The sequence below is a fragment of the Montipora foliosa genome, chromosome 2 (genome assembly GCF_036669935.1).
Source record: "Montipora foliosa isolate CH-2021 chromosome 2, ASM3666993v2, whole genome shotgun sequence".
In the NCBI taxonomy this organism is placed as follows: domain Eukaryota; kingdom Metazoa; phylum Cnidaria; class Anthozoa; order Scleractinia; family Acroporidae; genus Montipora; species Montipora foliosa.
This window is the reverse complement of record NC_090870.1, coordinates 16,097,164-16,107,516: the sequence shown is the minus strand read 5'-3', so window position 1 is coordinate 16,107,516 and position 10,353 is coordinate 16,097,164. Positions and strand designations below refer to the sequence as shown.

Sequence of the window (10,353 nt, the reverse complement as noted above, 5' to 3'; positions counted from 1 at the left end):
TGGCGGCTTTCAGAGCGATATGTTGCAATGGCGATCCATTATTCCAATCATTGATATGCTCAGTGAATTTGTCGATGAATTCCCACCCTATCTTCCCACAGGGAACAAGAAAGGTATTTTTTCGCCCCTTGACGATCTCATCATAGGCATCCTCAATGGTCGACACATTCACTGTTACTGGTCTCCCTTCAGGATCTTGGCCCCAAAACACACTCGATGGGAAAAGAAGATGTTTATATTCGGGTAGCTTTCCTGGTATCGCAGCCTCATTGTTGTTACAAGATATGGCTGGTTGATTACATTGTTCAGACGTCTTAGCAGTAATTAATCCTCTAGTGTTTTCGCAATAAATAGGAGCCTGTCCCCGGGGACGTTGCATGGTCTGCTCTTGATCTTTCATATGTAAAACACCAGCCTGATCGAAAAAAATATGCAAATCTAACTCCGAGCATTTGTCTGCATTCCTGTTTAATAAATTTTCCAGCCCATTTTTTGGTTCAGGATGTATTGGAGCTTCTATACTTGCACACACACCATCGCTTGAAATACTCTCTAGGTTTCTGTCCGCTTTCGCTGCGTGGTCGCGAAGATTTTGGGCTGATAAACCCAAACCTACGTAGCCCAGGTCGTCCCACAATTCTTTCATAATGCTCATGTAGCCTTTCTTGCGCCCGTTTCTAAGAAGTGGCGGGTTTTTGTGAGTTGGTCAGTCCTATAGCTTTATCCTTGCATGCTAATAGATCCTGGACCATATTATCTGTCCATTTTATCCTTCCTGGTCTTCCGGCGTGAGACCGACTTGCAGCCTCCGCCTCCGTCATGGCAGTATTCCATCATAATAATAATAATAATAATAATAATAATAATAATAATAACAATAATAATAATAATAATAATAATAATAATAATAATAACAACAACAACAACAACATAGGTTCTTATTAAGCGTATTTCTATATCCCAATGCGCTTTACATCATGATAAGAAAAATAGCCTATGCGATACATTATACATTAAACTTAAGCATAAAAGTCAATAGAAAAATTTCCTAAATAAAAATGCTTTGAGTTTTGTCTTAAATGAAATAAAACTTTCTGCATTTTTGACATATTCTGGGATAGCGTTCCATAATTGAGGTGCTGCAGTAGAGAATGCACGTCCTCCGTATGTTTTGCATAGTAGCGAACAGGATGACAATCGTAGTGCTCTTGGTGGATGATATTCCTTAATCAGAGGTTCCAGATATCCAGCAGATTGTCCATTCAAGATTTTATACCTGATAAGAACAATCTTAAAGTTAATCCTAACTTCCACAGGTAGCCAGTGCAGGCTCTTTTATGATATAGGTGTTACATGGTCGGAACTGCGCGCTCCTGTTATCATTCGTGCTGCGGTATTTTCAATTCTTTGTTACTTTAGTAATCTCTCTGGTATTTTGGGATGTCATATAAGAGGCTATTGCTATATCGAGTCTGATGGTTGTTGTAGAACATTGCAACGGCATCGCAGAGGCCGTGGGTTCGAATCCTTTTGCAGCCACCTGAATGTTTCAGGTGTCTGTAAGAGACAATTGCTTAAATTGTCCAGTTAAGCACGAGGATCAGTTCATCGCCCTTTCGTCTATAACCCACACTTTAAATACAGAGAGGATATTACACGGTGGCGAGAGGAAGCAGTGCCGCCCTCCAAGGAGGCAGTGTGGCCCAGTGGTTAGGACGCTTGCCCTGAGATCCGGAGTTCCCGGGTTTAAGACTCATTCTGACCACTTCTTGAATTTATTCCTTGTAGTCCCTGGTTCAGTTTCCCGGCCGCACTTGTAAATAGCCAGCCTCCGGATAGCTGGGATTATTTACATGTACAGTTGTTGTTGTTGTGTTCCGTTGTTTCATTGGTCCTGAAAAGCCCCCTTGAGGAGTGGTCAATTAAGTATGTATTGTATTGTATAATTTTATGTTCGAGTGGCAAGAACAATATCTCACGAGTGAGCGCTGCGAACGAGTGAGATATTGTTCTTGCCACGAGAACATAAAATTGATATCTTCCCGCTACCGTGTGATTTTCTTTTTATTATATAGACAGGAGTTTTTTACTCACAACTTTTCTTTCTAACACCGAGCACAAACCTTATCGCAAATTCTTGCAGCTCGGCGTTCGGAATTTCTTCATTTTTCGCATTTCTTCTTCACTGCAGGGAACACCTTGAATGATTTTAAGTTGTATGGAGTTTTATTCTTCGTGTTAGCATTTTCTTGTTTCGCAGAGAGAGATTTTACGTCAGCATCAGAGAACTTCGCAAATCCATCACTCGCCATTTTTCACTGACTGTTTGCACAAAATACACCACTCGGGTCCCGGATGTAGTTTTGTATGAATATGAGTGGTGTATTTTCCAGTAAAACACTCCTGTTTATATAATAAAAACATTTATTTAATTCAGAAGATAATACCATTGATATTTGTAGGGACAAGATATATTGGGACTTGACAAAACATATGAGCTCTTTTCAAGCTGATAAGACCCCGCATTTCCTCCGAAGAGTGCCACCAACACATTTTAATTTACTCAGGACGAAAGAAACAATAAAACAGAAACGGAAGTAACTTTCCCTCAAATTTTGGGAACACAACAGGATATCAAATGATATGAAGGCCAACAATGGAGCAACTACAGAATACAGGGCCACTTTTCAAGGTCTATGTCTCTCAAGTGGCTCGCCGGCTCGGCAGTGGTTTTAGTGCCTTACGAACATGTCATAGATATATAAGAGAGTGGCTCGGCGGCTCGCCGGCTCGGCAGTGGCTTTAGTGCCTTAAGAACATGTCATACATATATAAAAGAGCGGCTCGGCGGCTCGCCGGCTCGGCAGTGGCTTAAGTGCCTTAAGAACTTGTGAGATATATAAGAGAGTGGCTCGGCGGCTCGCCGGCTCGGCAGTGGTTTTAGTGCCTTAAGAACATATCATACATATATAAGAGAGTGGCTCGGCGGCTCGCCGGCTCGGCAGTGGCTTAAGTGCCTTAAGAACTTGTGAGATATATAAGAGAGTGGCTCGGCGGCTCGCCGGCTCGGCAGTGGTTTTAGTGCCTTAAGAACATGTCATACATATATAAGAGAGTGGCTCGGCGGCTCGGCGGCTCGGCAGTGGTTTTAGTACCTTAAGACCTTGTTAGATATATAAGAGAGGAGAGTGGCTTGGTGGCTCGCCGGCTCGGCAGTGGCCTTAGTGGTACATGTAGATATATTAACACGAAATATGATTCGATGTGTAGCGCGCTTGAGTGGCCTCATGGATTAAAGAAATAAATATTATTCGATGTGTTGCGCGTTCTCTCGCCTCATGGATTAAAGAACGTAATTGTATTCAATGTGTATAGCGCTTGTGTGACCTCGTGGATTCATTAAAGAACGGGGTATATTCCATTTGTAGTACTTTTGTGTGGCCTCGTGTATTAATGGAGATAGATAAGTTAATGCAGTATAAGATTTATTTAGAACTAAACAAGTAATTGACAAGTGGAAGACTAGAGTGGTAACTATCATTAATTAAAGAAATGAACAAACATTGTCCCATTAAAATGTTTTTCTTAATAACTGAAGTTCTCGTTGTTACGTCGGTGTACGAGTAATGATCCATAACGTTCAGGCAAGGTCCGCGTTTGTAATGTGTCCTGCATTGATTAGCCCTCGTTGAATGTTTTCTGTAATAAGAGGATTCAATGGTCCCGAAATTCTTTCGTTGTATTGCTCTTGCGAGCATGGTGCATCGGCGGGCCAGTTGATGATTTCTCCTGCCGGTTTTTTTATGAAGACGTGCACTTTTTGTGCGCAGCGAGGGACTCTTAATTCTACCACACGGCCATAGTGTTGCAGCGTTTGGGTACAGTGGTGGTATTCTTGTTTTTGCACCGATCTAAGACATCTCGAGGAGAATTTTTTGAAAGCTTGGTAGGTGACCAGTCGCCCTGGGAAGCGGAGAATAGCTCCTGTTATGTCAAGCTCTGTTGGCTGAGTACGCGGTTTCTCCTTGGAGGTCTCTACAATTTCCTTTATGAAGTAGGCAAACATCTCCTTTAGTGCATGCAGGTATTCCACGTACTGCACAGCCTTCTTGTAGCATGCTTCCGTTATTTGCTCGTGAGGATTGTTCGCTGGTTCCTGATTCAACAACGAAGCGATGAAGTAATCGATGGCATTGAATGCCACAGCCACTCTTGTCACCAGGTCGGTGCCTTTAGACTTTGGAGGCACTTCTCCGTTCTCAATGGCGGTGTTGACTGCGTTGACATGATCAGTCTTGAGGCGCTTGTGCAATTCGGCAGCAGCGGCATTCAGTCTGTAGGATCTGGTGATGTCTCTGTGCGCGGCGTGCACGGATGTAAAGACTGGCTGAAAGTCTTTGAGTTGGAGGCGTTCGAGGTATTCTGTGGCTTCTTCTTCTTGTTCTGGAGTGGGTTTTCGTGCGTTAGGAACAGAAATGAGGAAGCGATCTAGAAGGCCATGGCCTTTGTCCATTCTAAAATTCAGCAGAGCCGCGTTTTGAATCTGGGTTGATCCAAGAAGGGAGAAGGCCGTGTTTGACTCAATTTCTCGGGTTGCTTCTGTGGCGAAGTGGTAAGAGGCAGATTCTCCACTCCACAGTTTACATAAAAGCTGAACGTCACCAGTCGCGTTATCTTCATCGTTTTTGAGTAACTTGTTCAGGATGTCAAACAACTCTGGCGACGCGATAAAGGCTTTCCTTGCTTGGATATGGTTTTGACCAGTCCCGATGATGTTGTTGCGCTGACAAGGGTCTCTTTTGTGATTGTGTCAACGTCACGAAGCGCAGCGAGCACATTTTCTATCGCTGGCGATTTTCCAGTTCCCGGGTGGCCGACAGACATGGTGTAAAGGTTTAGGGGCTGTAAATGTGTCCCATTAAGGAAGTGCGCGTCACTGTTGGCTAACAGAAATGAAGTTGCGGTCATCAGTGATGGAAGCAGATAACCAACGGAGCTACCTATGGATTTGGCTTTTGCTTCCAAGAACTTGAAGACAGCGTCAGAAAACAGCTCCTCATAATTGAAAGCGATGCCTGAAACTCTACGATGAAATGAGGCCCAAGTATTTTCATTTTGACGCGAAAGACGAAGGATTGGATTTGACATTGTGTCCCGTTGGCGTTCAAACGTGTATAGCAGTTAAAAAGAGCAACGCGCCGAGATTAAGAAATAAAATTTCGAGGAAAACAAAAGAAATGTGTCAGTCATTTCGTTGTGCGGAGTGATTTAAGTAGCTTCTTTCAACTGGTGATAGTTCATTAAGAAGAAACCAATGAAAAGGTGAGAATTTCGCAGGAACGGAAACAGAGAGCAAGGCGCTGAGATTAACAAAAATCTGGGCGACAAAACAACAGGAAGTTGCGAATACCTTTCGTTTCGTGTGAGTGATTTACTAAGTATTAAAGTTTGTTGAAAAATGCACGAATTTAAGGTGAGACTTTTGCAGCACCGCAAATCGTAAAAGAAGAGTGGCCGGCCCAAATTCAGTTGTGTGTTACGAACTCGGAAAAAGGAAAATGTTCAGGGTCGGAGTTGATGGAAAAGTGTATAAAACTTTTGGCTGTCAGGCAGGCACTAGTTTCAATACAAAAGATAGTGGAACTCAGTACACAAGCGGAACTGGAAGCTATCAGCGAAAAACAAGTGCTACCTTGCATTGGACGTATGATGAGCTGAAAGACACTGTTCTCTGTAACAGAGAAACATTAATCCGATGGTTGATGGCTGAAGAAGTGATCGCCTCAAGACGTGCCTGCCCCGTTTGCGGTGAAAACATGGGGCTGGTAGAATGTACGGACCGATCCGACAGTTACAAGTGGGAATGTAGAAAGCGAGCGGCTAACAAGCGCCATAAAAGTACAGTGAGCATTCGGAAAGGAAGTTGGTTTGAACAGAGTAATCTTACTCTGGAGGAGATCATCAAGTTCACCTACTGGTGGTCGGAAGGTCTGACGCAAGAGCAAATTAAGAAACAGTTGCACATTAATCCCAACACAGCTGTCGACTGGGATATGTTTTGTTGGAAGTTACCATCGAGAGAAATAGTGAAAAGTTAGGCGGGGAAGGGAAAGTGGTCCAAATTGATGAAAACAAGGTTGGAAAGCGAAAATACCATCGCGGGCACAGAGTTGAAGGACAATGGGTTTTTGGTGGTATAGAAGAAGATTCGAGGAGATGTTTTCTTGTGGCAGTGGAAGATCGGAGCGAGGCTACACTTTTGCCCATCATAAAAGACTGGATCGAACCGGGAACGTTGATTGTCTCTGACTGCTGGAAATCATACCACAACTTGGATAAACATGTATATTCACACCAAACCGTGAACCATTCAAAGGAGTTTGTTAATGAAGATGGATATAATACGAACAAAATGGAAGGACACTGGCGGCACATGAAAGTGAGTTTGCCTGTATTCGGCACTCGCAAGGACAAGTACTCTTCCTATCTTGCGGAGTTTATTTGGCGGCATGTGAACAAAGACAAAGACTTATTCGCGACATTCTTAAATGATGTAAAAACTCTATATAACCCTAATTAAAGTTGGCGTCAGAGAAATAGGCATCCGTAACTTGCACGTTTGTTTCAGTTTATGCTCGAATAGTCGTTTCTCAATTGTGCAGCCTAATTGTTTATTTAGAAAGGGCAGAGATACTAGTTCCTTTCATGTCGGCGTTGCGGTCGATGCGGAAGTCACCCGACGAACATAACCAATAATTGTATTTGAAAGAAAACTGTATGTTACGATAACTATAAAGTGTACTTAACGAAACCGTAAAATGAAGGCTAAGAATGCTGCGACCTAATCACTGAAACAAGCGCTTAGGCTTAATCAGTAAATGAGTGCTATATTCTTCAGACAATCTCATAAAAAGTATGATTAACCAAACCGCAAATTGAAAGCCCGGATTGAAAGCTAAAATTTGAAAAGAGTGCTTCGACCTAATCACTGAAACAAGCGCTTAGGCTTAATCAGTAAACGAGTGCTACATTCTTTAGACAATCTCATAAAAAGTGTGGTTAACCAAACCCTAAATTGAAAGCAAAAATTTTAAAATAGTTCTGCGACCTAAGTACTAAAACAACGCTTAGGCTTAATCAGTAAACGAGTGCTATATTCTTCAGACAATGTCATAAAAAGTGTGGTTAACCAAACCGCAAATTGAAAGGTAAAATTTGAACTTCTACCTAATCACTGAAACAAGCGCTTAGGCTTAATCAGTAAACGAGTGCTATATTCTTCAGACAATGTCATAAAAAGTGTGGTTAACCAAACCGCAACTTGAAAGCTAAAATTTGAACTTCGACCTAATCACTGAAACAAGCGCTTAGGCTTAATCAGTAAACGACTGCTATATTCTTCAGACGATCTCATAAAAAGTGTAGTTAACCAAACCGTAAATTGAAAGCTAAAATGTTAAAAGGGTGCTTCGACGTAATCACTGAAACAAGGGCTTAGGCTTAATCAGTAAACGAGTGCTATATTCTTCAGGCGATTTCATAAAAAGTGTGGTTAACCAAATCGCAAATTGAAAGCTAAAATGTTAAAAGAGTGCTTCGACGTAATCACTGAAAGAAGCGCTTAGGCTTAATCAGTAAACGAGTGCTATATTCTTCAGGCGATTTCATAAAAAGTGTGGTTAACCAAATCGCAAATTGAAAGCTAAAATGTTACTTAAAAGAGTGCTTCGACCTAATCACTGAAACAAGCGCTTAGGCTTAATCAGTAAACGAGTGCTATATTCTTCAGACGATGTCATAAAAAGTGTAGTTAACCAAACCGCAAATTGAAAGCTACAATGTTAATTAAAAGAGTGCTTCGATCAAATGACTGAAACAAGCGCTTAGGCTTAGTCAGTAAACGAGTGCTATATTCTTCAGGCGATTTCATAAAAAGTGTGGTTAACCAAATAGGAAATTGAAAGCTAAAATGTTAAAAGAGTACTTTGACCTAATCACTAAAGAGACGCTGTCTCCTTGTGACAGCGTGTAGTGCATCAATAAAATTTTGATCATGTATTAGTTTGTGAAAATTTTTTGACCCAAAGGGGAACTGGTCCCTAAAGAAGCGCAATCCTGGACACGAATTCATAAAATGATCAGGGAGAGTCTAGCAATAGTAAACTGAACAAAATGGCGACACGAGAATTCGCAATTCGCAAGGAAATCGTTGGTAGATAAACAAAGCGAAAGGAACTTAATTTGGTCTTTGGAATCGGAATTTCGTCATTTTAGTAGAGCGAAGACAACTGGCGAGCCGCCGAGCCGCTTGATCTTTCGACATTCAAAACGACTGGCGAGCCGCCGGGCCACTCGATCTTTTGACGTTCAAAACGACTGGCGAGCCGCCGAGCCAGCGCAACGTATACGTAAAGACTACTGACTGGCGAGCCACCGAGCCACGCGGTCTTTAGACATTCAAGGCGACTGGCGAGCCACGGAGCCGGCTCAACAAATATACCTAGAAAATTGGCCCTGTATTCTGTAGTTATGCCGCCTTAAAATTTAATTCGGCCGGAATGTTCGTATGTCTCCGCCGAGACCAATATTTTTTCTTTTCGGTTAATACTGACAAAGGAATGAAAGGGAAACACTAAGAGGCGTCAACGATAAGGTGTCAAAAAAGGAGCCAAATTTTAATCCGCGTTTTTATTTTCATTCCTTATCAGAAGCTACGAACGTCCTTGAAGAAGCGATGGATATCTCCCGAGAGCTCAGAATGCAGACAGAAATTGATGGAATACGGGATCGGATGCGAACTATTCAAGCAATATTTGCAAATGGATTTCAGTGGTTGAATGAAAGGGCTGCAACTGTAGGTGTAAGAAATGAACCTTGTCAAGGGAACACGAATGACCTTGCCGATTTTCTTGCTGTCCTCTTGCGTGAAGAACAAGAGAGAAACAGACGAAGAGCCGATCAATGCACTGAGTAGTCATTCCACGAGAGTGCCAATAACTGACTTTAGCATATACTAAAACAGTGGATAGCGTTGAAGGCGCTAGTGATGAATGCTAGTGCATGCTTCACGGCTCGGTAAATATCCACCACGAGCCATCTTCACTTCGGTGAATAGTTAATATTCCAAGGATAAGTCCTGAACCATGCAATAGAAGATTGTCTGTGACTGTTTCTACAAGTTACATTTTTGTCCTACTTTTAAAGTTATTAGGAGAGTTCAGTTTTCAGTTTTCTTTTAGATCTAAAACTGATGTGAACTTTACCTCTTCTTTACCTTTGAAGTTATAAAAACCATTGAGGCCTTTATTTTTTTTGACCAGACAACAATGTAAACTATTCACTTTGCCGGATAGTTGCTGTTTAGTGTCAACATTAAGCAATTCCAAGGCGTTGAATAAAGCATGAAAACCTGTCATTCGGCTGGCCGGTGTGCTCCGTTCTTTGAGAGATTCCTGCTACCTGGTGAGGCCTTCAGCTCCACCACGTGCCCAAGAAAAGGGTTCAAAGGACGGATTCATCTTTGTCAATTGAGCGTTTTCGGCACCAAGTACATCGACCTGAAACTTCAAATAACCTTGAGAGGTTTCCTTTCGACTCAAGAGAGACATGTTATTTCTCAAAACAAAGAGAAACGTCAAAGAAACAATTGCTAAACGGAAACTATTCAGGTCAAACGCACATCATCTAGTCAGTAAAACTCGCGCTTGCTCAACCAACAAGAAAGGAACAAATAATTTTTTATTTGATTGTGATCATAACGTAGTACTAGATTATATGCCCATGCAGAGTCTTAAAAGCACTCTTTAATCTGAAATATTTAGGGGACCTCAATATGCGCAAACGGCGAAGGAGCAGTCTGATAAACAATGAAGTTATCCTTGACATGTGGCACTGAAACAGTTGGTTTTCAGCAAAGAATGGCTTATGAGGGATTATTATACCCTGGACTGTGACAACCTCATACGTAGGATGAAAGTCTCTGCGAGACACATCATTAAAAATGTATAGTATTGGGATATATAATCTACTACGACTTTTAAGACTTTAATTTTGACAACTCGAAGGAAAATTCAGAGCTAGCCCTAAAAATAATGAAAATAGGAGTGAAGGGTAGATTCGAACCTGCGACTTGGGCCCTTAAAGTGTCTGCGTGGGAAGCTACAGTGATAAACAAGCCTTAATGAGGTGTAGTGAGGGGGCTTCAGGTGCTCACTGGATCACTCCACCAATGGGTTGTTAATTTTCGGGTTTCGTTCGGGCGACCAAATTGGACAGGTGTACGAATGTGCTCGAGACTGAAGCGCGAAGGGCACACCCCTTCTACAGTTCGACGCCAGTCGTTCTTGGGTCGCC

At 42.1% G+C, this 10,353-nt stretch overlaps 1 protein-coding gene across 4 annotated transcripts in view; it reads left to right on the top strand.

Annotated features, from left to right (window-relative positions):
- Positions 1-9,412, top strand: part of LOC137989970 (uncharacterized) — a 48,932-nt gene extending 39,520 nt beyond the window's left edge. For 2 of the 4 annotated variants that reach the window (XM_068835541.1, XM_068835545.1), the window contains one exon: positions 8,712-9,412. In XM_068835541.1, coding sequence (XP_068691642.1) covers positions 8,712-8,974 — 263 coding nt within the window. In that variant the 3' untranslated portion in view covers positions 8,975-9,412. Of the gene's footprint in view, positions 1-8,708 lie in introns of all 4 variants that reach the window. The other 2 variants (XM_068835536.1, XM_068835544.1) reach the window with 1 other exon arrangement.
- The last annotated feature ends 941 nt before the right edge of the window (positions 9,413-10,353 follow it).